Raw genomic sequence first — 26666 nt, 5'->3', positions numbered from 1 at the left:
GGCCCGGCCCGGCCCTGCCCGCCCCGCGTCCCCCGCCCCGCGCCGGGCGGGCCCGTCTCTCCGCGGCCTCCCCCGGTGCGGCGGCGGGGCCGGCGGGGGCCGTTCGGGGCGGAGCGGGGCGCGCAGCCGGGCCCGGGCGGGCCCCGCGGGCCGCACTTACCGCGGGCGCCGCGGGTTCCATTCGCTGCGGGCAGGAAGCGCGGGCGGGGGCGCCGCTACCAGCGCCGGCAGGAGACAAACCGCGTCCCGCCGCGCCTGCGCCGCCACCCGCGGGCCGCGCCGCGCCTGCGCCAGCCCCGCGCCTGCGCGCTCCGCGGAGCGGGCCCTGTCGCGATAGGAACGGGCTCGGCGACAGCGCTGATAAATGATATTTATTGTAGCACCGAGCAAAGGGCAGTTTCTGTCCGCGCACGGAGCGGGGCTATCGCTACCCTTCAATACACGGTGTGAAAAGGCACACTTGCAGCTGGCGGGGCTTGAGTCCCCAGGGCAGGAGAGGCTGGGAGCGCCCGGAGCGGGGCCGGCCGGGGAACGACGGAGATGAAGCGGCTGGAGCATCTCCGACGGGAAAAGGCTGAGGGAGCCGGAGCTGCTCAGCCTCGAGCTGACAGGGAACCCCATCCATCCCCGTCTGTCAGGGTGTGCAGAGAGCTCGGAGCACGGCCGGCTCTGCTCGGTGGTGCCAGGTGACACAACGCGCACTCACTGATGCTCAGGAGGGTCCACCCGGACATGAGGAAGGACTTGGGTACATCAGATGGAGCCGCACTTCAGGCTTTTCTTTACATCAAAACAAGCACAGATTTGATTCTTGGACAGTAAACACTATTTTACCTTAAGGCTAAAGATTATCACAGAGCCTTTGATAAGAAAAGATCCCCGTGAAATACATTCGTGTTCAGGAGAAAAAACAAATTCACCAATCAGGCCACCAGTGATTTACTATTAAATCTGAGGAAAATATTGACAGTAAAAGTAAACTTAGAGAAATCTAGTTGAGGAACTTTTTTTTCTAGTAGTCATTGTCATCAACTCAAAGCGATTTATACAGATTTGAATACACTCAGAATTCTGGTGGTTTGCACAGGCTTGTCTAACACAAAGAGAATGACCACCTACATTCTGGAATAAATACAAAATGAAGGCTTAGGTACCAAAAATACCTAATCAAAAGTGCCCACTCTCAAAATTCATAGTTATCAATAGTCTTGAGTGAAGACAATTCATATCCTACCACTTAAAATAAACGTCTCCTCTCCCTTATTTTTAACATACTGGTAGTGCAAAATGATACATCCAAGGTCATATTATCATAACATTGGGGAAATTCATATTCCTAAGTGCATGGAAATGTAATAAATGTAACCTATATTAGTCATACTGTTAGGAAAAGGTATTTACCAGCATTTGTTTGTATACCAAGCTATACAAAATTCTAAAATCTAGTTATGTTTTTGCTTAGTCAAAACTCCCATAGTACTCTAACAGCTATAAGGAATTAAAAGGAAAAAAAAATCAACAAAAAGCACCCCAAAACCCCCAAGTCCTCACAATGCAAAGCGAGTTTCAACTTAAACTCTCCTTTCCCTCTGGACCTGCAATGGTTTTTATGTAACAATTTTGGTGTTGCTTTGGGGAGTGATAAACATTGTTGCAAGAGTTAACCACACCACTGATAGGATCCAAGACCTTTAAGAAAAAATGCAAAAATTCTTTAGTCATCCTAAAATCAAGTTTAGAAAAGTCAGACTACAGATGTATTTGACACATTTTGCTGCAGATGTTGCTTTTGATTGATTAAAACAATGTCAATAAAAGGGTAACATTATCATTGGAACAAGCAAATCTTTATTACAATGTATCAATATCAATATTATCAATATTTATTAGATATTGTTACCGTCTGATTTTCTATATGAGCTGACAGTTCAGGATTTCTACTCAATTTAACTGTGAACACACATCACTGGTTCCCAATCAAGCCTAGAAATAAAGAAACCACTACCTTTTTAAAATTCTGTCTCAGATCTAGTAAAACACTTATTTTTTTATGTATCATCAAATAACTGCTCACATTCTTAATGTTACAGTACCTGGGATAAAAAGTGAACAATCCCCTCCCTGAGCAGCCAGTTGTTGAATCATGTTTAATACATTTTTTCAACAGCCTCTCTTCAATAGAATTACCTGCAAACCTGTAAAACAAAGAACCCATTACACCCCTTGTGCTCTCAGCACATCCTTCCAAGGCAAGAAACATTTGAGAGAAGCTTTCAAATCCATCTACACACACAGCATCTCATCACTGCATCTGAAACTCAATGATAATCAAGAATGGCATTTTTTGTTTATCAAGGGCTGAAAACACCCACATTTATTTTGGCTGTCCCAACACAGAAGTCCAGATGGTTTGTTAGATGAAAGTGGGAGGGAAAGGCAGGAGCAGCAGTGTGGGAAGGTCAGGATTTTCATTTTCCCCCTAGTCTGAAGGGAAGGGGTATGATAAAATTTTTGAAGGCACCTTGAAAGATCAAGTTACTTAAACTACAAGTGTGACCTCAACCAAAAAATCCTAGTTTCTTCCCAAATAATTTTCTCTTTACTTTTGATTTTAAAACACTGATTTCTTAGCATGAAACTCACCTGCATGTGTGGGTATCTCTGCCTCTTCCTGTTTTGTCACACCATGCCATCTCTGTGTCCATCAGCGTCACAGAAGACAAGAGGAATCACATCTGTGTGACTGACACCTGTGCAGGGAGTGTGGCAAGACAGGACAGCACAGAAGGATCACTTGTCTTGGTTGAAGCTTTTTATGAATTCCTAAAATGGGGAAACAAGCAATTTAATTACAAATTGACATTAATATAGGATAAATCTCTAAACAAACTTTTTTTTTAAGAGAATGAGAAGATTGGAAAAATTGCTTTCTTATTACTTCCCCAACCTACATTAAGCGTGCAAACATTTCAAGTTATCTGACTGCCACATTACAGATCTACACAGCTCATAATTAATCTATCATTAAAACTATTAATTTATGGTGCAGTCAGCCATATAAAACCTAAAGATCTATTACAAGTAATCACATCATGGCCTATGACTAAGAACACCTGACTGAGTTGTTATTCCTGCACATACTCCATCATTTTTCTTGTCTATGACTAAATCAAATCCTTTCTGTTGTGCTCCCTTGTGTTGCTTTAAGGCAAAGTATTCTTTTATGTTTTATACTGCATCTAACAGAAAGCATAATGATGCAGTTTGGAATAAAAAGTAAGAAAAAACTTCAATATATTGGTAATGTTTGCTCAAATTGTAGGCCCCAGAGGATACAGAGAATCTTACTGGGGAGGGAAAGGAGCATACTTTCAATTTATCCTCAGGCAATGCCAGGGCACTCTACAAAATAAAAGCCCCTGGAGTAAGGCTGAGGAACTGCAAACATAAAAACACCAACTACACTTAAAGTACTAACAATGTAAATAGCTACAGATAATGAAAGCAAAAGCAAATTAATCAAGTGGCTATTGTGCAAAAAACCATCTGCATTTGAAGCACAAATTGCTCATAAAGGTAGGATAACTAGTGGCATACTCCTTGGCAACACCCTAGATGCCTCATCAAATGACATACTTCATGTATAATTACATATTTGAGCTACAGCTACATACATAATTTGCTTCAATAAATAAGGAAATTATGTAAATGAATCTTGCAAATGTCTTAGACTTCCCTTTAGCATTCTCCCTCCCACCATGAGCATCAACTCACTATGAGCTTGAGGAAGAGATCCTCTTACCAGATAATGCCAGCTGTGAGCACCACTCTCACTCACATGGGGAAATGGAAATTCAGGGAAAGCTCCAGGATGTTGAGCATTGCAATCATCTGTGTCAAAACCAGCACCTGCTGCCCCTTCTGCTTTCAGCTGCCAAAGCAGGACAGAGCTCCCAACTTGCCTGGTTATGAGTGAGAAGCTGAGGGTTCTGCAGGTGACACTCACAGTCAGAGACAGCCCCTGCACACAGGTGTGAGCAGTGGTGGGTGTTCAACACCTGAATCACCAATACCTGAATCACCAACACCTGAATCACCAACACCTGAATCACCAATACCTGAATCACCAATACCTGAATTATCAATACCTGAATCACCAATACCTGAATCACCAACACCTGAATCACCAATACCTGAATCACCAACACCTGAATCACCAACACCTGAATCACCAACACCTGAATCATCAACACCTGAATCACCAACACCTGAATCACCAATACCTGAATCACCAATACCTGAATCACCAACACCTGAATCACCAACACCTGAATCACCAACACCTGAATCACCAATACCTGAATCACCAACACCTGAATCACCAATACCTGAATCACCAATAACTGAATCATCAATTCCTGCACCACCTTTGCTCCTCCAGACTGAACTGCAGGGGTTGCATTCCATGGGTCCATATGTAAGGAGGATTTGCTCCATACAAACAAGGAGGAGCAACAGCTCCAGCTGGGAACACACATAGGTCTCTATAAAACAAATTAAAACTTTGTTATACTCATTTTTAACTGCTTGGGATATTCATTACTCAAACCAGTAATATTTGCAAAGAAGCACAAAGCACCTGGATAAGGGTAATACAAAGTAAATCAGGACATGTAGGTAAAAGCTGACATCAAGTAAGTGAAAAAAAAAAGGGAAGAGGAAATTACCACTATCCATAAAATTACCAAGAGAAGCTAATTACAACTCCCACTTATTTTTTCTTTTTTTTTTTTTTTTGTCAGCATTAACACAACAAGTACAAGACATGTCAAAATAAAGCAGAATTGTTATATAACTAATAACAGTTGCCATGGAACTATGGAGAGTTTCAGATCCTAGAATGATCCAAAATTTTACATCTGAGATGCAAATCGGTTCAGCATAGAGGAATGCAGCCTGCAAAAAGGATAAAACAAGGCAGTCTATTTATCATTTTATAGTTATTCACATAAATACCCTGTTCTGGAGGGTAGCACACACCCAAATCTGTGCAAGGACTGCACATGGACTTGTATCAATTACCTGGTGGTGGTGGTGGTGGTAGCAGTAGTAATAATAATAATAATAGTAATAGTAGTAGTAGTAGTAGTAGTAGTAGTAGTAGTAATAATAATAATAATAATAATAATAATAATAATAAATAATCCTTCAGGGCAATCTGCTGCTGTTTCAATGTCAGAATGAGTTCCTGCAATGGATCCTTTCAGCCTCTGAGGTGCTGGAGCATGGAAGGCAATTTGCAAAGCCAGCCCAGCACCACTTGTTAATCCTGGCACAACAATGCTGAGAGATTTTTCTTTCCCTGATCCAAGGGCAAGTTTCCAACAGGTCTCTGCCATACAGGGGGGTTCTGGAACAATGACACTCATTCCAGAAGTATATTTTGTCCAGATATTCCTTCAGTTGTCTCTTTCTTCTGGAATACCTTTTAAATTCAAAATTCTTCTCTGAATCTATTGTGACCTGATAAAGCTTATGCAAAAAACAAACTTGAAAATAAGGATAATTCAGCTCATGCAAGAGTTCTCATGAATAAGGATAATTCAGCTCATGAATGGAGAACAGAGCAGGAGAAAAGCTGACACTTGTGATACATGGACAAATGTTAGCTTTGGTATTGCAATGAAAAATAAATCTGCTTTTCTAGTTTATGCCTACTGGCAACAATATTATTTTTAGTCAGTAATCTGAGCTGAAAGAGGTACCCAGCTGAAGAGCATATGGCAGGAGGGATTCTGCTTCTCTCAACACACAGAAGAAACACACTGTACTGTAAAATTCAGGTACACCAAATGCTCTGGTCTCTGAAGGATTACAGGAAGGGGCATGACAGAATTCCCATATTCCTTAGCCATCTTTGGAGTCTGGAGACAGCAAGAGAACCCCCAAAAGATGCTAATTAGGGTCAAACTTCTTAATGGAGCAGAGCTTTAACTATGGGTATGGTTTCAAAAGCACTGCAGTTTTAAGAGCTGATTTCACAATAACTGGTCTGTGTATGCTATTTCCAGGGAAGCAAAGATGTCTAACCAGAAAAAGAATGAGTTCTTCTTCTGTTTTACATACATACTTCAGCTGTCACTCCCAAGTCCTTACCCTCATTAACTGCCAATGCTCTCCTCTGGCAGAGCAGCCTCAGAACACGAGGGACACCCTCCTTGTCACTTGTCACCTGTCACAGCCACGTGTCACACAGGCTGTCTTGGGCTTCACTGACCATTCTCATACCAGGCTAATTTACTGTAAGATTTAACTCTACATTGCCCTACAGCAAAATTACATTTGCTCCAAGACTCAAAACTGAACCCTCCTAACTTTCTTCTGAGGGAAGACTCAGATACACAACTCAAATAAGCTCAAAATTTAACTGAGCATTTTTTTTTCTCCCTCTGTCCTTCCCTCCCTCTCTCCCCCCTCCATAAAAAAATCTTTAAGTGTTTTGAAAGTACATCTGAAAATTAACTAGAAGGAGAAGATTTAATTATTCTGCTTAGGAAACTACTCCAGAAGTCATTTTCAGTGTTTGATCAACACCACAAGTGACTTCAACTCTGGCCAGAAAGACCAAAACTGAGCTTTCATAAATGAAAACAACTATTAAACAGTAAAATCACTCTGCTTTCCTTCAGAAGACTTTAAAGGCATAAAGTCTTCAGTAGTGATCAGTTTGGAAACAGAAGATAAAAAAAATAAACAAATAATTCTGAATTAACCCTCTCAGCCCTCACAAATATTACTCTTTTTCATCTGTTACTTTAAAAAAAAATCAATAAAAAAGAAATCAATCATTTGAACACTGCATACCTGTTTGGTTGGACCTTCACTGGCTCAAGTCTGGGTGCTGAAGGGGAGCAGGAGATCTCTTCCATAAACTTTCCAGTTACCTTCAGTTTTGGCAGCATTTGTGCTTCATAGCAAGTGATTTGGTTTTCCATCCCAATCACATCAAACAGAGACAAGTCTGTGTGCTTAAATTACAGTAAAAGAAAAAAACCTCACAAAATAAAGAAATATTTTATTACTCTTCAGCTGCAGTTTAAGAAAATAATAGTAATATAGTGCAGTATGTGAGAATGATGAAAAAGCTCCCAGCTGATGGCAGAATTAAAGTGGAACTGAAGAGCCACGTGTCATGTGACACTGCAGAGCAGCTGCTGTTACTTTAAAAGGTTCCAAAAGCCCACACCATGGAAATAGAGCATTGTGCTCATGTTACCAGGAGTCACAAACAGGGCAGCACCCTCTAATGACAAACTCTGCAGTTCATTCACTGCTTGTAATTAAAACATTTGTCTTTATAGAACGGGCATTCCAGACCCCCTTGACACATTAATCCTAAAATAAAACCATAAAATATTTTAACTTTTTACTCAATTCTATCTAAAAAGTACATTTCTAAAGAAAGAAAATAATTACAACCCCTTAAGGAGTACTGTTTAAAGTTTACAAAAGTGGAGAGGCAACCCCAAACTATCTATCCCAGATCCCCAGTGATCACATCCTAACCATGTAAATGCTGCCTATTATTTATTTAAAATATCATATTCACATTATTCTCTTGGTTGTTATCATCTTTTATCTTCTTTCTTGAAAAAAATCTGTTGCCATCCACTGCATTTCCTCCAAAAGAGAAATCATGGTGTGATTTGTGCTGTGGGGCCTCATGGAGTTTGGGCAGAGGTTTCAGAGATCAAAAACTTCCTTTCCTCAGTGCTGCTGTCCGCTGCAGAATTTCATTTTCCTTCAAGTAAACATAAGTAAAGTAAATAAAATGAAGTTTAAAAAAAAAAAAAGAGTAAAAAAAAAATTAAACTTATGTATCCTACTGCACAACACAAAACCAAGACAGACACGGTGAAAAATGTTAAAATGTTACATGGATAATCAATAGAAATAATTATTCACTCCTTGGAAACATTCCATGGTGTTTGAAGCTGCACTTTATTAAAAGATAATGAATAATGCATTTTGTGCAGCTTTTTTTAAAGTTTTTGAAGGACTTTGTGAGGCAGAAGTTAGATGAGAAGTCAGTAGAGAATCTTGGGATGCAGAGCTACTCAATCTTGAGAACTTTTGGTTTTTCTCCTAAAATATGGTACCCCTAGATCTCCTCAGAAGTGCTGGCTGATTCAGTGAGAACTTTCACAGAATTTAAATATTCTGCCAGATGGCAGATGGACAAAATTCCCTAAAAAATTCATATAAAAACACATTTAGTTTCTGGTATTTTTATTAACACATGTAAGTATCCTGCAACTGCTGGCAAGTCAGCACAAGCAGCAAAAATTTTCATTGTCATCCCCCCTCCCCCCTTATTTTAAAATTATGCATAAAAATTTAAAATAATGGATTCTGTTTAATTAAATCTCCTTCTAAGGCTTCATTACAGGAATAAATGCTACTTCCCTAGAGAATGTGTCTGATTCCTTCTCACCCCTTTCCTTTGTTCAAGAAAAATCATGTATATCTGCAGCACTAATTAAAACCAAATGAGAGGCACAGGTATCCACTGAGCATTCTAAATTTAAATGAATACGAAATCTTTTTGTAAAGATTCATACCCAGCTTAGCTATACCACAGCTGTCTGAAGAAAATTATCAGGCCTGGCAAAGTTATCTGCAAAAAATACTGGAAGTATTTACTCCTTACTCCCTGGAGTGATAAATTCTGCCATCCACAAAGTCTCCACACAAAACACCAAGTCAGCACTCCCCAGACAAGATAATACACAAATGTTGTATTTATAAATGTTGTATAATATACAAATATACCTTTTGCTGTGAGAGAACTGGAGCTGGGAGCACAAGCACATGGTTCTTATCCCATCCTGCTGGTTGTACCTGCTGGGGCAGAGCTGGGTTCCTGCTGTGTAAGAATTGAGCAGATTTGACAAATTTGGTCCATTTTGCTGTTGGTTTTCCTCCTGGATGATCTGCTGAGCCACTTGAGGGACAGGAGGCATCCCACCTGCAGAGCGACTGTCAAAAATGGCAATTTCAGTCAAGAAAATAGTGAAATGACAAAGAGAACCAAATAAAGTGGCAACACAACCTGTTACAAAGCTGGTGAAATCAGCTTTCCACCACACCCCAACAGACCTGCCTGCCTGGAAGCTCTGAGGTGTGACTCAAGCAAGTCAGTCTAGGATGCACTCACCCATTCCTGAAGCTGACAAGATCTGTGCTAACAACGCCCTGCAGAGAGCTGACAGCTACACAACCAATCTCTACCAGGGTATCAAATGACCAAAAGGGAAAAATTTCATGCAACAACATTAATTAAGGAAAGCAACAAATTGGGCTCAGAGGGTACAAATTTAAACCCAATGCATGGAAAATGAGACGTGCAGCACTTGCTAGGATCTCTAAGATTTTCTCCAGAGGGTTTTTAAAATGTGTAACAATTGGTATTGGATATAATGTTACAATTACAGAAAATCTCATTAAAGCAGTTATCTTTAATTACAAAACTTAAAACTTACACTTAATCTTCAATCATTAATAAAAGCACTAGATGTAACAGCATTATTTTAAAGTTCATGGCTTTTTTTTAATTGCTGTCAGAACTAATTAAGAGTCGCTCTGTGAAGTACTATTTTGGAACTGAAATAAAGTTAGCCTAATAAAGTATGTCCTTATCAATAAAATGGTGCATTGGACTACCACTGTCAAAGCTCTATCCATTTCTATATCTTTATTTAAATTTTACATTCACTTTATTTTGCTACAAAATGGGGGTTATGGTTGCAGAATTGCTTCCTGCACATCTGTAAAGGGAGTTGATCTCAATGGTCACTGACCTTTTAACCCAAATTAACCATTTGAATTCTTCATGGTCCCAGTAGATTTATCCAGTTGCTGCAGCTCATTCTGAGTCTGGACTGGGTATGTTTGTACTCTGAAGATGCAGGATGGCCAAATTTCAGCTGTCTCCAGCCCAGGGACACACGGGCTGCAGTCAGGGAGAGAGGTCGGTGCTGTGACACGCACGGGAGGTGACGGCAGCTGTGACAGGAGTAAGCTGCCTGGTGTCACCGCTGCCAGTTCCAGAGCAGCGGGGCGGGATGGGCCGGGCTGTAAAGGCCGTTCCAGCCCGGTGCGCGGGGTGCCGGCGCTGCTCCGGAACGGAGCCGGCGCTGACACAGGGCTCGGCAGTGCCCCGCTCCCCCGCACCGGCACCAACCTCCGCCAGCGACGGCTGTGCCCTGTCCCCGCACTGCCCTCTGCCACCCCCGCACAGCCTGAGCCGCTCCGCACGCCATGTACTACCGCGTATACCCTGTCACATCCCGCACACCCTGCACCGGCCCCGCTCCGCACGCCATGGATTACCCCCGTTATCCCTGTGACATCCCGCACACCCTGCACCGGCCCCGCACATTCTGAGCCGCTCCGCACGCCATGTACTATCCCCGTATACCTCTGTGACATCCCGCACACCCCGTACAGCCCGACCTGCTCTGCACACCCCGCACCGCTCCGCACGCCATGTAGTACCCCCTACCAGCCCCGTGACATCCCGCGGCTTCCCCCACATCCCGCACCGCTCCCGCACAGCCTGACCCGCTCCGCACGCCATGTACCACCCCCGTATATCTCCGTGACATCCCGCACCGCTCCCGCACAGCCTGACTCGCTCCGCACGCCATGTACCACCCCCGTATATCTCCGTGACACCCCGCACCGCTCCCGCACAGCCTGACCCGCACCGCGCTCCCCTCACGCCCCGGGCCAGCCGCGCTCTCCCGCAGCGCCCCCTCACGGCCGCCCCTCGCCCCGCCCACAGCTGGCCCCGCCCCTCGAGGCGATACCATCGGCCTCCCATCGCGGGGGGATCCAGGCGCTCCCACAAGCACAGAGGGGGAGCCGCGACCCTTAAGTATTTTTTATTTTTATTATTATTATTATTGTAATTCATGTTTTTTTTTCTCTCTCCAAATAGATTTTCTCTTTGATTTCAACTGTGGTACATATCACAGCTTTGGAGCCTTTATTATAAGCAGATAAAGGTTATTTTTTTTTCAGATAGAAAGGTATGGAGAAATGGAGCTCTGGATGGAGGATAATGCACAGTAGGTCAATATTAGGGAGCAGCAAGGGTTGTAATGAAAATCCAGGCAAAAACTCTCTCCAGGGCACTTCTACACAGTTGGTCTTATAAAATCAAGCAAGGCCTTCATGATGAAATAAAAAGTTCTAAAGAAAATCCAGAAAATGAACATGGGAATCCTTTTTTAAAGGATAGCTGTGCCACAAAAAAATTCCCCAAAGTTCCTACCAACCCAAAAAAATCCCTGCAAAACCAAATGAGTATTTTCAGAAGGAACCAAAAAAATAAAGACTTCAGCAAAACACCACTAAATGTGGGAACAAAGAGTTGACTCCTCATTTTCAGTAAGTCCCATATTAAAAAGCAAGTCTCCATAGAGACTCAGCAAGAGAAATGTATCAAGTACTTGTACCAATATCCAAATTCTGGGAGTCTTGTTCCAGCCCTTCAATGGTGTTCTGCAGGTTAGTAAGGCAGGAGGGTGCCATTTCTTCTGGCACCTCCACAGAGCTGGAAACAAGAACCAGAAGTTAAACCACTGATGGGAAAAAGGAGCAGGAACTCCAGGGTAGGCAATTCTGAAAACAGAAAAATGAACTTGATTCCCAGAGGATGGCAGTGCTCTGACATGTGCCTCCCACATCACTGCAGACATTCTCTGTTCTGAGGAGCTTGATGGGATTGAAGAGTTCACAAAACCAGGCCTGATTAAAGCCCTGGGAGTTCAGCACCATTTCTGTCCCACAAGCCAAGTCAATTCAACTCTGCATCCTGCAGATGGCTCAAGAGGATTTTGGGGTTACACCTCAGCCAGCAAAGGCCCAACCACACCTGGAGCTGTGGATTTATACCCTAGAACCTGCCCAAGCACCAGGGCAATGCTGGGAGGATGGCAGTCCCACAGAACAGGTCTCATCTTGGAATATATGGCTCAGTTCACATTCCAAACCGAAGCCCTCCCACTGAGTAAGGAATCATTTCTTTTAGACCTACAAAGCTCTCAAACACACAGAAATTTGTTTCAAAACCAAAACAGTTCACAGCAGTCAGCATGATGAGTTTCTAATCCATATTCTGAGTTGGAAGGGACCCACAAGGATCACCAAATCCAACTCTTAAGTGAATGGCCCAAAAAGGGATTGAATCCACAACCCTGGCATCTTTAGCACCACACAGTAACTGAGTTAATCTCAGGGTCATGCGTGTTATTCCATAGGAAAACCATGGATGACATGAAAAATAAAAGCTTAGAGATTCAGTTTAAGTAAAGGTAAATTATTTTTAAAAAATCAAAAGCTCATGAAGTTGTAACTTCATAGTAAAAAAGAGTATATTAAAATGATTTGCCCCATCTTTACGTAGAGATTATACATATTTAAAATACTATTTTCCAGGTAAACATAATAAAAACATTATTCAAATAGCAATTAAGATATCCTGCATTTCAAGATTATTTTTAGAAAGCTGATTTCCCACTACACTGTTTTCAAGTATATCAGTCAGGTGAATCAGTCAGTGGTATAAAAAGCTTCTGGTTTTTCTGCTGCACTGTCTTCCCCAGCCAGTTTCTCCTGGGCATCCAGTTCTCGTTCTGCAAGCACCAGCTCCTGTTTCACTGGATTCTTGGATTTGGAAAGGCCACTTTTTTGTAGACAAAGGGAACTGCAAGCAGCAGGGGTCCCAGGTGCTGCTGGCTCAGTCAGAATCATCACCACAACCATCGCTGCCTTCGGCATCGCTGCTCTTCTGCAAAGCAAAACACAAAATGCTTTGTCAGGGCTGCACTCACACCACAACTGACCTGAGGCACAGATACTGACTTCAAACTTCTCCACAAGTGTAAAAAACCAGTCCTGGGTCTCAACTTCATACTGTAATAAACACCTCTGGTGGTAAAGAGGCTTCTTGGAATGAAAAACGTACTTGGGATTACAATTAGCAGAGAGGAAATTTCTTCTTTTTACAACATTTACAACTCCTTAATTATTCCTGCAGTATGTGGGAAACTTAAAGGTGGGGTAGTAACATGAAATGGTGATATTTAAAATAAATGCAGGTGAGACAAGTTAAGTGCTTTTTTATGCAAGTCCCTCAAAAGCTAAGCTTGTTACATTGTCTAAAACCAGATTTGAGAATTCTGTCTGCTGCAGAGAATTTATGTCCAACCTGTATTGCAGAATAAGCCAGGGCTCACTAATACTTCTTTGAAAGTGAAGTCAATTACACAAAGTAGTACCAAGGAAAAACTACAAATATTAGAAACTTACAAGCAGACTGAAGTCAGAGTTCGTCTCTGGGAGCCACTCCATCAGGAGTAAGGCAATATGGTGCAATTAATTTGGGGGGGTTTATGTATTTTTTTGAAGCAAGTATTTTAACTGATATCAAAGTATTTTTATAAAGAGAAGCTACCATAGTATACATCTACAGTTCTATACATCTATAATATATGTCTGTCTGTAGTTACCCTTTTTTACCCCTCACCACCACTTGCTGAAAGCACCAAATCCCACAAATTTAACACTGGCTATTTAATATCCTACTACAAAACAAATTCCAAGTCACTCACACAGTTGACTTCATACCAGCAAGCACAGCTCACTGAAGTGCAAACAGCCTGCAGAATCTCAGCAGAGTCTGTCACATCATGCCTTATTTATCCTTGCCAGACAGCTTGTGCTAACTGCGATGCCAAACCCAAACTTGGTTGGGTCTATCAGCAGGGAGCAGAGCCTGCCTCCCTCCAGGAATACATCCAGGATTGGGAACCTCACCAGGTAAAGGACTCTGAGCCACACAGTCTCTGTGGGTCCCATTTAAACAAACCAAAGTGGCTTTTGCTGTGCCCTCCTGTGACAAACTTCCCTCTCATATATCCAGAATTCAGAAAAAAATTACCACAAGTACAAAAATAACCCTGAGAAATGTATGGTGTCTTGCTTGTGCTATTCAACAAGGCTGTAAGTTTAATATCATCCCTAAAATGGCAGAGACATAATTTTTCTCCATGTCTCCATCTCCAACATTTTCCATTTGCTACACAAAATAAAGCTGATTTTAAGGACTCTGTTAAATGAAAAAAGGCCATTATTTTCTTCTGAGTTGCACTACACAGAAGTTTTAGCCCTGCCCATCATTCATTCTTCAAGGACTTGCCAGCCTTTAACTGAAATTTCCTTTTTGGCAAAAATGTATTCTCACATCTCACAGGAGTTCCTGTCGGCACAAATGTATTCTCACCTCACAGCTCACAGGAGTTCCTGTTGGCACAAATCCAATTCCACAATATCCCAGTTACTTAGAAGTTGTTCTGACAGCCTATTTTGAGCTCATAGCAGGTTAATTTAAAAGAGTTGGCCCTAAATTTCTCTGATCCCAAACCTTATCTGGTAACAAAATGAGAATTAATCCAAAATCAGAGAATACAAAAAGCCAGCAGGTTTTTAAAGCAAAATTGTCAACCTGAAACCTAGATTCTCAAACACTTCCACAACAGCAAAGGCTGGCAATGTGTCCACAATTTCTGTTGCCAGTTTATGATGATGCAAATTTCTTGTGCTTAAAGCTTTCCTTCCTCCCTCCTCAACTACTGCCTGTGAAACCCTGCTAAAACAATGCTCTGTACAGTTCATTCCACTATCATCAAGTGCACAAAGACAGAAAAGATTAAACACATTTCACACTCCAGATTACTGTCATTTCCACAGCATTTCATGGAAAACAAAATTGGTACAAAGGGAAGAGATGTTTCAACTTGGCAGCTTCCATTTGTAAAATAATGGCTTCAGTCATTACCTTTGGATTTTTGTTGTTAGTTTGCACCTCAACAGCAGAGGAGTTGAAGTCGTGAATGGGGAGGGTTTTTAGCCAGTTTGCCATGGATTTCTCCTCCTTTTCTGTGTTGATAATGGTAGGGTAGATGTGCTGCTCCTTGAAAACAGCAATCTTCTCCTCCTCCTCTGTCCACTCCAGCGGCTCATGCAGCCCATCATTCCCAAAACGCCTGTTGTATTTCTCAAAGTGTACTTTCTCCAAAACCAGCCCAAGTCCTGGGGCTTTGGGGACATCAACCTTCTCCTCTCCCCAGCTTCTCTCCATGATGGACTCAGCAGCATAACCCTTCACAATTGCTATCACCAGCCCAATCATCTTCCTGATCTGGTGCATCATGAAACTCTGACCCTTCACTTGGATCACTGCAAACTCCATGTTTTCCCTGACAAAGGGCTCTCCACAGTACATCTCCATGATGTACCTCTTGGCACTGGGGTCCCTGGGGCCCTTCTGTGATGTGAAGTTGTGGAAGTTGTGTGTCCCTTTGTAGCAGCCCAGCAGCTGGTTGACCCTTTCCAGGGTCTCTCTGTCCAGCCTATAAAGCTCCTCCTGCACTTCATGGTCCTTATGGGCAAAGGCAAACGTGGGCAGCATGTAAGAGTAGGTTCTGGCATCACATTTGTTCTTGGAGTTGAATCCCCCAGTGACTCTCTTCAGGCCTGGAATTAAAAGTGACATTAGGTTTTTGAATCAGCAGGTTACAGATTGATTGTGATCTCACTCCTACCAACAAGAATAATTGTAAGCAAAAAATTTTTAAGCAAGATTTGTTCAAAATGAACCCCAATTTCAAGCTAATAGAAGCATGTTAAAACTAAACCCATATAAGTAAAATTACAGAGACCTTCTGCAGGAGAAAGCTTTTCTTGAAAACATTTTCTCTGCCCATTTCAGTGCTCTTACCCAGAATCCTGATGTGAGAAGGAAGATGATTATTGATCTTTTCTAAGATGTCATCTATTAGCCTGACCTTCAGTGACACAATCTGTCCAGCTGCAGACACACCCTGTAGAAGCCACAAAACACAAAACCCCACATAACTATGTACTTTGGAAGCTCTAACACTCGCAGAATTGAAATAACTGAATAACAAGCTTATTTGCTTGTACTTTAATTTAATAGAGGAGGACAAAAGGAGAAGTTTCAAGGAAGATTCACTTGCTGCTGGACAATGCCTGAGCAGTCCATCCCAGCAGCAGAGCTGTGCAAACCCCAGAGCTCAGGAGAGCCCAGCCCTGCCCAACCTGCCTTATCTGTGCGAGCACAGCGCTGGAAGGACATCTTCTTCATGTCCTCCCCGTGGTTCTCTGGGATGCATCCTGACTGGACAAGGGCACAGACCAGGTCATCTTCTATTGTCTTGAACTGTGAAGATCCCACGTTTCTCTGAGGTTAGATGCAGTAAAAATAAGAAACAGAACAATACCGGGATAAATGAAGACGGGAATTTTGTTAATCAAACGTTGTGAAATTATTTAAAAGTCTTCCCTTTGCAGCCTTAAGAGCCATTCTCTAACAAACCTTACTGTATTTGGCCAGTGTTAATAATAACATCATTCTGATTTAGGTGTTACTCATGCAAATAAGGACTCATTTCTAATTTCACTGTGCAACACTCCTGGAGGTTCTTGGTGATTCCTTCAACTGCATGAAACAGCACCAATACTGTCCCAGTGCCTGCAAGCCAACAGCTGCTGCTCCAAACCCAGCCTCTACATATTTTTCTTGCAGAAATTAGATTGGGTTCTTTTGCTCACTTCACCTGATGTGCCTGCAAGCATGATATTTACTGCTGGTGAAAAGAACCTCCCTTGTTGTGTAAGCATGAAAGGCTCCCTTCCCTGTCTGTGTGCAAGATTGTCAGTTATCCCCTGGAGCCTCTGAAGTATTCTTTAAGTGTATGGAGCTTGCAGTACGTGGAGAGGAGCAGCAGATGGAGCAGCCAGCTCAGTGCCTCAGACCACCCTGCACAGGCACGTCTGGTGCTATGACAAAGCACTGTCCCTACAATCATCAGAGATGCATCACTGACCTTGTAAAATTAAGTTATTACCAAACCATTTGAAGCCATTCACACACTGTTCCCGTCCTGGTTTTTCACACCGCAAATGCTCAACTGTTTCCCTACCCAGGCACTCTGACTAAACCTAACAGACTCCAAAACAAAAAATAAGCTGGAGATGCTGCTTCAACAAACCACATACTTGCATGCCATGGTAGCCTTTCCCTGAATATGCCATCAACAGCACAATCTTCCTTTTGGGTAACTTCTTATTCTGATCCTCTGTATCTTCCTCATCCGCATCACTCTTCAACTTTTTGCTCGGATGCCCATTTTCTTCCACTCTTTGAACCACCTCGCTGCTGCTGTTGAGTCTCTTTGTCTGGCTGGCAACAGCTGTTATCAAATCCTCAGCCATCGTAAGAACCTGCAGGGGAAACAACCGCAGATGGGACGAGCGTGAGCGGCACGGAACTCAGGCAGAAAGCGACAGCACACGAACAAGCCTGAGGCAGGAAGGTCGAGCACCCCTGTTCCCCCCTGGGCCGTGCCACCACTCCCCGGAGGAGGCAGGCAGGGCCTGCGCTGCCCGGACACCCGGCAGACCCCGGCGATGGCCCCGCCCGGTCTGACCCATCCCCACAGCGGGGCAGGGCAGGGCCCGGCAGTACCCACGCTGCGCTGCCGCCGCCACGGCCCGGCGCACGCCGCGCTCCTCGGGGCGGAGAAGCCGCAGCTCACGACCCGGAGCCCCCACCGCAGCATGGCCCCGGAGCCGCCGGGCGGGAGAGGCCGCGCCCGCCGCCCTCAGCCCCGCGCCCGCCGCCGCCGCCACTTACGCGGGCGCTGCGCAGCGACGGCGCCGCGCCGGGCGCGCACGTGCGCGGTACGGCGGCCGCGCGGGGACACGGCGGGGCGGGCTGAGGGGAAGCGCCGTGAGGGCAGCGGGGCGGGCTGAGGGAGGCGCCATCCGTACAGCGAACTGAGCCCTTCCCGGAGCTCCCTCTCCGTGTAAAGCCAGCTCTGCTCCCGGGTTCCCACCCTGAGAGCCCGCCGTGCTCCAGTGCTGGCGGTGACCAGGGTCTGGGTATTGCCCTGCTCAGCCCCACCTCCTGCACGCCCCAAAATTGTAATATTGTTAAATAAATAAAAAGTAGGGGAAAAGGCAAACTAACATTCCGGTGGTACGTGGTGGCTTTGTAAGAAAAGCAGCCCATTTTTCCTTATCCATGGGGAAAGGGGCGCTGACAGCGCTGCAGTCCCGGTGAGGCGAGGACAAGGGGAGGGAATGGCTCACAAGGCACACAGGTGTGCAGTAACAGCTCACGGTTCCTTTCCCAGAGCAATGGCACATTGATGACATCCCTCTTTCCACACACCTCCTCTGTCAAACATGGGTACCTCTGGCTCCACTTCCCCTCAGGCGCCCCTCCATGGGCACCTGTGGCTCCATTTCCCCTCAGGTGCCCCTCCATGGGCACCTCTGGCTCCATTTCCCCTCAGGTGCCCCTCCATGGGCACCTCTGGCTCCATTTCCCCTCAGGCGCCCCTCCATGGGCACCTGTGGCTCCATTTCCCCTCAGGTGCCCCTCCATGGGCACCTCTGGCTCCATTTCCCCTCAGGCGCCCCTCCATGGGCACCTCTGGCTCCATTTCCCCTCAGGTTTTCCTCCAGGCAGTTTGCTCAGGCAATCCTTGTGCTCATGTTTTGTGCAGCAAGTTTTATCTGCAGTGATGCACTTCATGGGGGAGCTGAGCTCAACAGGTGCCCTTACCAGGCCACAGCACGGCCTCCCAAAAAGCCAAATGCACCTGGAATAGTTTTTTGTTCCAGTGCTCTGTAGGACAGAGCTACCCATGGGTTCCCTGGCACGTTGTGAGATTGTTGTATTTCCATTTATCCAATCAGACGGAACATGGAAATGTTGACACTTCCAAGCAGGCCAGATTATCACAGGCCTGTTGTTTCAGCTAATAAGGGGAAGAAATGCAGCACATCCTTTTCTGAACTCACACTTCTGAGTTATTTCAGGAGCGGGATGGAGCAAAGGGAAGATTTATCACAGGGTCCCAGCTGCACTTTGCTTAGAGAAGTGATAAAAGATGGCCTGTCACAGTGCAGTGCTGCTGCCAAGGGAAACAGGAATACAAATTCCTCTATCACTGCAATCAGGGTGTCTGAATCTCTTTTTGCCTCATTTCCTTAGGAAGTGGATCTTATGCAATTGTCTGTCCACCGCATCCCTTCCTCCTCCTTCCCTGCCCTGATTTCTGAGTTTGGCTCATTTAGGTAAATGTGTGAGGGACAAGGCGCCAGTCAATATGGAAAACAGTGATGGGATAGGAGAAAGACTTGCATGGATATCCCATGGGGAAAAAGCTTTGGTATCCCAGCTCCTTACCCCTTCTAAGAGCAGCCAAGAAGCTTCAAAACAGGCAGCACAAGCTGTGCTCTTGACCTCTCATAGCATACACTACCTCTTCCTTTTTTAAACTTATCTACTTTATCTTGAAACATGCATGTATAATTTATCTATTTTATTTTGCTATAGGGGAAATCGAGGTCACTCGACAGAGCTGGAAGAGTCAGAGCCTCAGGAGCCCCGAGTTCGCTCGGCACTGAAATCAGCACTGCCAGAGCTCTCCAGGTGCCAACCACCTGAGGCCTCACAGACACCTGGCCTTTGTCGAGCAGGCTGCAGAATGGCTGCAGAATGGCTGCAGAACGGGGTTTTAGCCTGCTTTTTGAGGTAGATTATTTCATTCTCCCAACCTCGTCAGCGCCGCTCCTCGCCCCACACTGCGCGGGGAGCCGCCTGCAGATGGGGCTCTGGCAACGCGCACCGCCACCTCCCCGCGTCCCGTGTCCTGGGGACAGCCACAGCCCTGGACACACAGGATCCCCTGCCAGGCAGCCACCTCTGGCACTGCTCCCACTGCTCCCGGCCAGGGACACTGCGGGCTGTACCCTCCGGCTGGCAGAGCACAGCCCATGGCCCCACTGCAGCTGCTGTCCCCTCCCTGAGCAGCTTGTTCTGCTCTGCTGTGCCAATGGCACCTTCCATTGCCACGGCAGAGCATCCTCGTCATCTTCCTCCCCAAGCCCTGCTTTGAAAAAGGAGTATTTATTTCAAGAGGATTTGCTTTCAATTCACAAAGAAATAAAATTTCTTTTAAATCAATAAAAAAATTCTCCAGAGAAACCTTGTGTTATGAAAGATGCTTCCTTCCAATTCTTTTCTGTTAAAGGAAAAACCTGCTAAACTGATGTTAACTTCAAGGGCTTTGCTGCACAGCACTGGAAGTTCAGGAGATAGCAAATGTTGTAGTTAAAAGCCATTTACATTCATGCTGGGAACTGGTGACATGCTGAACTCAAAGAGCACCTTATTCTGCTCCTCCCCAGCAGTTTTATATTGGGCATTTGCTGGAAACATGAAGAAAAATTGTGCACATTTGGGAATTCAGTTACTCTCTACCCATGGTAAGAGGAAACCTGTGTTTGACATGTGCTTCGGCCCCTTCTTAGAAATACACTATTTAACATGTTTTGTAAAAGCATTCAAATCCCTTGCCAGGTTTCATCTCCCAGGAGAGGGGGTGGTTCTGACTCTATTGTCCCTAAAAAGGCTGTTTTTAGAAATATCCCAGGGAAGTTTACATCTCTGCACTACGTGCCGTTCCTCACCCAGGGAATGGCACCCATGCTTAGTGCTACATTTATGGAAATAAATCTAAATAAATCCAACTGCTAGCATTTCTCTGGAGAGCATGAGGTCCTGCCCTGCAGAGCTATGCCAGGGTATTGTATCCCTGCACAGAACCCTTCCCCTCCTGGAGTGTGAGGTGACCAGGCACAGGGGGCCACTGCAGAGAAGCCAACATCAAGTTAAACGCCAGAGAGCTCAAACATGCTGTGAAGGAGTTAACTCCTGGTGAAATAAAGCTTTAAAAGAGCTGGAAGCAGAATAATTGATCTTTGTATGGCCTTGGTTCAACACCCACCCACCCACCCGTTTCTGCTTCCTTGATGTCACTGTCACCTCTGATCTTTCAGAGTTGAATGAGTGTGTTTTTGCTGACGTACTTACCAACAACTAAATATAAAATACAGGAACAAAGCCAAATGCCCTGGAAGAATTGCTGGGGTTTGTTTTCCCCTAGAATCAACAGCAGCATGACGTCACAGTCAACATCCAGAAAGTTGTGCAATTTCCACTGGTGCTTTTGAACTGTCCAGGTCCCATGGTTCAGTGCTTTTAGAAGAGAGTGTGTATTTCTGTTGTTGAAGTTTTCCCAGCTAGCACTTTCCCCTCTGCTCTGCTGCCTGTGAAAGAGTGCAATGGATTCAGCAGAGAGTTCTCTGTCTGCACAGGCATGTGACACACAGTGGTCCATCTTTCATTTGGCTACAGTGTTTTCACCTTTGAAATTCTTAATGGGCAGCTTCAAAAGAAACCCCCCTCCCTTACCCTCAGCATCAGAAACTTTTTCATGTATGTATTATGTACTACTATCCCATGCTGCAGGGAACAAACATACACAAGGGTTTTCTGCAAAAGGGAAAAAATGTTTAAAAAAAAACAAAAAAAAAACCCCTGCAAATTCTCAAAACACAAAGACCCAAGTGTGCTGAGCAGAAAAAAGAAACAGCAGCATTTGTAATTACTCAGCTCTGAGCAGCTTTCCAAGGGCTGCCGTGGGGTCTTGCCCAGGTTGTGCCAGCACATTTTCAGCACACAAATGCAGTTTCTCAGAGTTGTCCCCAGCACTGACGGTGCTGCAGCCCTGCAGGGAGAAAGGATCCACTGTCCCTGCATGTGAGCCAGCATCAACAAGAGCCCAGCATTTCTAGGCAGGGCTGTTCTCACACAGCAATTCCCTGGGGTGGGAAAAGCAGGGACCAGATACAGAGGTTATAAACAGGACAGAGCAAGAAAAAAACCAATTCCAGCTCATGGTAAATGATGATTTTGAAATAAGATTTTTTTTTCTTACAAAACCACAACATTGTGGGCTGATGCTGCATCACACAGGGTCTGGTGGGCAGGACTTTCCCCATGATGCTCATGGGCAACAAAAACACATGGAGTTCAGCAAGTGGAGTTTTGGGAAATGTTTGGTGCAATTATGGTATTTGGCTTCTGAAAGTTTACAGCTGTGTGGCTGAAATTTCTGCAAGAATGGAAGGACTGGACTAATTAATTCAGCACCTCTCCCACATCCCAGATGCAGGGCTTAGCTTTTCCTCCTAGAGTGTTCCAATCCAGACAGAACAGGGACCTGTCCTGCACTGAAGTCAGGACCAACACTCAGCATCCTCACTGTCCCTTTTGCCATGTTCAGTGACCTGTGGCAAAGCTATGTGGGCAAGAGAATTCTAAGCCATGTGCCTGCTCTGTTCAAAAACCAAATTGCAATGCATACAAACACAGCAGAGATATATTTATTGTAAATTTAAAATACCCAAATGTTATTATGATATCACACTTCAAGTCTCTTTTTTGTTCAGCAACAAGCTTGCTGATTCTGACAGTATAATCCTACAAATACTGAAATATGGATGGAATTTAAGCATCCAACTGGCTGGGAAGGGCTGGGGCTCTGCCATCAACTTGTGACAGTTCCTAACCACTGCACGAGGAGAGGACAGGTAATATGGAAGAGAAACCAGGAACTGCAGCTCCCACTCAGCAACTGGCTTCAACTTTCCCAAATTCACAGGCTTCATGTGAATTCAGGCAAGGTGGCTTTTCTGCCCCAAGCTTCACCTGCTGTGATAAGGGGACAGAAAACACCCCTTTTTTACCCAAAAGTTGAGGCAGGTAGAACCACACACATTATAAATGCTTTCACTCAGATACCACATGAACAGGATCATAAATGACTGAAAACAGGCCACTAACAATTTCAAATCGATTTTATTGTCTTAAATCGGTGTTGTACAATTTAAAGCCAAAAAAAAAAAAAGTCACACAAAACACAAATAAAAAATGTTGACAAAGTATCAAGCATTACCTTATAAAGAACATCATCATACGCTCTCACAAACCTGAAGGTACGTGTAATCAGACTGAGGTTTCTTGAAATCTATTAAAGACGCCTGACACAAACGCTGCAACAGCAACAAAGCCATGACAATAGCAGGTGGACTACACTAGCAACTTCAGCAATGGTTGAGGGTTGGTTTTTGGGGTGCTTTCTTTCTTTTTTTTTTTTTCTTCTTTTTTTGCATACCTTATTGTCTACAAAGCAATAAATATTTTTCACCAAAAAAGTTGGTTTCACGCTACATGCAGTTAGATAAAAAAGAAAGTCACCAAAGTGATGGCAAAATAAATCACCTTTATTTTTTTTTCCTCCCCTACTTTTGGGGTTATTTTGTGTGGATTTTTTGTTGGTTTTTTGTTGTTTTTTTTTCTTTTTTTTTTTAATTCAAGCACAGTGGCTAAGTTTCAAGTATTGAGAGAAAAAAAAACATATATATACACGTTTGTGTTTGTGTGTGTATCTCTACCCATGCACACACATACACACACACACACAGCCTTGCATGTATATACACAAACACATACATATATATCAGTTGTAGGTCTGTAAACCACAATTTTTAATTTTTTTTTTTGGAGCAATATATACTTGTATACATTGAATGTGGACAATTTTGATACATTCAAGTAATGAAGTACAGCTGGAAGGTTAGTGCTGAGCTTGCCACACACACAGCTCACTGGGGCAGCAGATGTGGGTCCGGGCTGGGCCTCTCCTGGGGGCTGTGCCCGAGCTCTGGGGTGCAGGGCTGGGTATTGCAGAGTCAGTCCTGGCTGGTACTCCTGTGCTGCAGTGTAGCCCTTTGCACAGCTGGCCAAAGCCTTTCTGCAGCAGTCTGGGGCTCCTCGGCATTGCCGTCCACAACAGGCTGGGGAGGTTGGTTGTTTCTGTCTTTTTGTTTCTCCTTTTTTTCCCAGGCACAAGCACAAATGGCCACAGAAGCAGCAAACTGTGAGCCAAATACTGAAGCATTTGTGAAAGCTACACTTAAGCTTCCCTGGTTGGGGCAATTGGAAATATTTTTAAATTTCTTTATTGGCACTTCTGCTCTGTGAACAGAAACACCCATGTTGCCAAATGCAGTGCCAGCTCCAAAGCCCATGGAGTTGCTCCTGAAACTCTTGTAAAGAATCACACTGAACGTGCCAATCTTGAGAGGGAAAAAAAAGCAATGAGGACTTAACCACTGTGTGCAAAATATTTTTAGATCCCCAAAAACTAAGCCTGAGGTTTCGAGTTGCTTTCAAAGATGCTTTTCTGCCCAGCTCTACCACAACACTGCCACGACTCTGGAACTCACACTCATCTCTCACAGACAGATGGAAGGCAGGCAGCTCCCCTCTCACACACATGCTCACAGCACCCCAAGCCTCACCCAGAACTCCAGCCACACACACCCACAGTCGCATTAGGCTGCAGAGTCTCCTTGAAAGAAATGCTGAACATAAAACTGAACGGGATTTCTTTATAAAAAAAAAAAAAAAACAAACAAAAAAACCCAAAAACCCAACAAACAAAAACAAAGCAGCAAGTAACACTTCTTTAAAAATGCGTTTCCAAGTGTGTGGGATCCTAACGCCTGTTCTTCAGCTCTTAAAAAGCATGGAGCTTTGTAATGACTGTCCTTAAAAGAACATTTAAATAAAAAACAAATCTTGGTACTGCCAGACTGCAAGTCAGCTTTGCCTGGTGTGGAGGAGGAACAGCACAGACTCTGCAGTGCTCTTTGCCTCACACTCACGAGATACAGTACAGTTAAATACGTACAGTTACACACAAACCATATCAATATCAATATATATTCACTCTCAGGAATACATATTAATATACGCACACACGTAGTGCAATAAAACAACCAGGAAGCAAGGAAAGGAATAAAAAGAACAGCATTCCTAACAGTCGTGATGTTCCTGGGTTGTTGTGTGATGCAAAGTCAACTTCTCAAAGTTCCCATAGTGTGTAAAGTGCTCCTTTGATTCACAAAGCTAGTGTTTTCAGTTTGGGGGGCTCCAGGGAAGGGGTTATTGAGCCAACAGCTGAAAGCAGGACAGTGCCAGTGCTTCCTCAGGTAGGAACGTGCTGACAGGAGAGCTCAACAGCCACGAGTCTTTCACATTGATCCCTCTGAGCCGGGGGACCAAGGGAGGAACGGATTCATTTTGGCTTCTTACAAACACAGGAGTGTGACCCTTTCTGCTGCCCTCCTGTTTCCTGCACAGCCCCTTTCCCTGTGTTGTTTGCCCATCCAGGCAGGCAGACAGGGAGCCCACACAGCAGCCATGAGATTTCCAAGCTTCCCAGCAGCCACACATCCTCTGCCTCACTCAGCGAGTCTGTTGAGGTGGGAGCTACTTCACAACGCCAACTCCCTTCTCTCCAAGCACTCCAAGGCATAAACACAAGGAGAAAGGACAAAGGAGAGAGTGGAGGGGAGCCTTTGTTGTTGCCAGGGAGCTTGAAGATGCCTGGCTCTCAGCTGGGAAGGGGAAAGTACACAGACTGGCCTTTATGTCTGAATGACACACTCGGACATCAACTGAAGCCAGCAGTTTCAGCACATCCATTGCCTGCAATGGACACAGCACTGGAATACCCTGTTCTTAAGCAAGAGGGATAGGCAGCAGTCTTATCCTTCAAAGTGCTGGGAAGAAGCAGATTTCTTTCCTTCACCCCCTCTGACAACGAGGGAGACCTTTCTACATCAGCTATGTCTTCACCAGGCCTTTGGGCAGGGAAATATTTGTGCTTGCTGCAGTCACACGTCCCCACAAAGGAATCTGAGTCTGTGGAACAACTTCTCAAAACGTCCAAAACCAGAACAGTGAGCAGTCCATCCTCCAGGTGTCCTACTGCCAGAGTAGTTGTGGTGGTTTCCCACCACAGCACAGGCTGTTGGGGACAAAGCAATCAGCTGGGGTGAGGCGTGTGAAGGACAACACCACTGGAGTCAGGCACAGAACCCCGACAGCAGAGCTGACAGCCTGCGCTCGATGCACAGCTTACCTGGGGAAAGAACAGCACAAGCAGTCAGCTTCTCATTTTCCTGCCAATGTAAAGACCACCACTGGAGACTGAACAAAAAAGGGAAAACAGCAGAATTTCAACAAATCTAAGCAGAACTTTGAGAATCATCACCAGGTACCGATGAGGCCAGTGAAGACCTGACCAGAAACACCCTGGGAAGGGACAGCCAAGCTCCAACAGATGATGGTTATCCCCCATCCCCTCTTCCCACCACCTGTAGTGGGAGGTGACAGAGGTGATTAAACCCCAGCATAAGGGCAGGGAAAGTGTGCTCAGAGCAGTGAGTCAGTCCCTTCCCCTCCAGATGGAGTAACAGCCCTCAGGGGACAAGGACAGCACTGGAGAGGGGACAGCCTGGAGCAGCAGACTGCCTGGGAGAGGAGGCCCAAGGACAGCACAAAGGTCAGAGCTCAGCTTTCACTGCTACAGCAAGCACCTGCTGATGAGGAGAGTTTGTGTCTCAGGGCTGGGGAACCAGGCAGGTGGGCAGTCCTGGTTCAGAGATGTGCTGGAAGGAGCCCCTGCTGTGCTGAGCAGCCACCTCTGCCCTGCAGCCACTGCAGGCTCACGTTCACAAGTGCTCTGTGCAGAGGGATGGTTCTGGCTGGAGACCAACCCCAGGCCCCTGATGCTGCCAAACCACTT

The 26666-nt window shown here is 44.9% G+C and overlaps 3 protein-coding genes, 1 long non-coding RNA gene and 1 other non-coding gene across 27 annotated transcripts in view; all 5 read right to left on the bottom strand.

Annotated features, from left to right (window-relative positions):
• EP400 (E1A binding protein p400) overlaps nt 1–222 on the bottom strand; it is a 47785-nt gene extending 47563 nt beyond the window's left edge. For all 13 annotated transcript variants that reach the window (XM_058036704.1, XM_058036709.1, XM_058036712.1 and 10 more), the window contains exon 1: nt 161–222. The gene's annotated coding sequence lies outside the window, so the exon portion shown is untranslated. The remainder of the gene's footprint in view (nt 1–160) is intronic.
• A 131-nt stretch (nt 223–353) lies between these two features.
• LOC131091213 (uncharacterized) lies at nt 354–10505 on the bottom strand. 8 transcript variants are annotated; one of them, XR_009115363.1, is made up of 8 exons: nt 9861–10505; nt 8833–9039; nt 7610–7801; nt 6865–7028; nt 2644–4544; nt 2094–2195; nt 1901–1983; nt 354–1689 (listed from the first exon to the last, which is right to left on the bottom strand). It is a non-coding gene; the product is annotated as an uncharacterized LOC131091213 (long non-coding RNA). The 8 variants fall into 8 exon arrangements; XR_009115366.1 differs by having other exon boundaries at nt 1901–2195; nt 2644–2823; nt 3114–4544; XR_009115368.1 differs by having other exon boundaries at nt 1901–2195; nt 2644–2823; nt 3803–4544.
• LOC131091323 (small nucleolar RNA SNORA49) lies at nt 3303–3439 on the bottom strand. The gene has a single exon (XR_009115383.1). It is a non-coding gene; the product is annotated as a small nucleolar RNA SNORA49 (small nucleolar RNA).
• A 1920-nt stretch (nt 10506–12425) lies between the features above and the next one.
• Nucleotides 12426–17830, bottom strand: PUS1 (pseudouridine synthase 1). Of its 3 annotated transcripts, none has more exons than XM_058036869.1 (6): nt 17786–17830; nt 17149–17373; nt 16193–16330; nt 15848–15950; nt 14906–15603; nt 12426–12856 (listed from the first exon to the last, which is right to left on the bottom strand). In XM_058036869.1, the coding sequence occupies exons 2-6, from the start codon at nt 17362–17364 to the stop codon at nt 12806–12808; spliced, it is 1206 nt and encodes a 401-aa protein (XP_057892852.1). In that variant the 5' UTR covers nt 17365–17373; nt 17786–17830; the 3' UTR covers nt 12426–12805. The 3 variants fall into 3 exon arrangements, with proteins under 3 accessions (XP_057892852.1, XP_057892851.1, XP_057892853.1); XM_058036868.1 differs by lacking the exon at nt 17786–17830 and adding an exon at nt 17622–17711; XM_058036870.1 differs by lacking the exon at nt 17786–17830 and adding an exon at nt 17618–17697.
• Nucleotides 17831–22848: 5018 nt separating this feature from the next.
• Nucleotides 22849–26666, bottom strand: part of ULK1 (unc-51 like autophagy activating kinase 1) — a 75139-nt gene continuing 71321 nt past the window's right edge. For both annotated transcript variants that reach the window (XM_058037033.1, XM_058037034.1), the window contains exon 29: nt 22849–26000. In XM_058037033.1, the coding sequence (XP_057893016.1) occupies nt 25945–26000 (56 nt within the window). In that variant the 3' untranslated portion in view covers nt 22849–25944. The remainder of the gene's footprint in view (nt 26001–26666) is intronic.

Source organism: Melospiza georgiana, chromosome 18 (assembly GCF_028018845.1).
Source record: "Melospiza georgiana isolate bMelGeo1 chromosome 18, bMelGeo1.pri, whole genome shotgun sequence".
NCBI classification, from domain to species: Eukaryota; Metazoa; Chordata; class Aves; order Passeriformes; family Passerellidae; genus Melospiza; species Melospiza georgiana.
This window is presented reverse-complemented; position numbering and strand designations above follow the sequence as displayed.

Bases quoted from the DNA above. Each gene is read 5' to 3' on its own strand.
- PUS1 (XM_058036868.1), bottom strand. From the start codon at position 17,711: ATGCTGCGGTGGGGGCTCCGGGTCGTGAGCTGCGGCTTCTCCGCCCCG. The intron at 15,951-16,192 runs GCAGGTTGGGCA...TGGCTTCTACAG, and splicing joins GCTGTGCTCGCACAGATAAG to GGTGTGTCTGCAGCTGGACA. The intron at 15,604-15,847 runs GTAAGAGCACTG...TTTTAATTCCAG, and splicing joins TTCTCACATCAGGATTCTGG to GCCTGAAGAGAGTCACTGGG.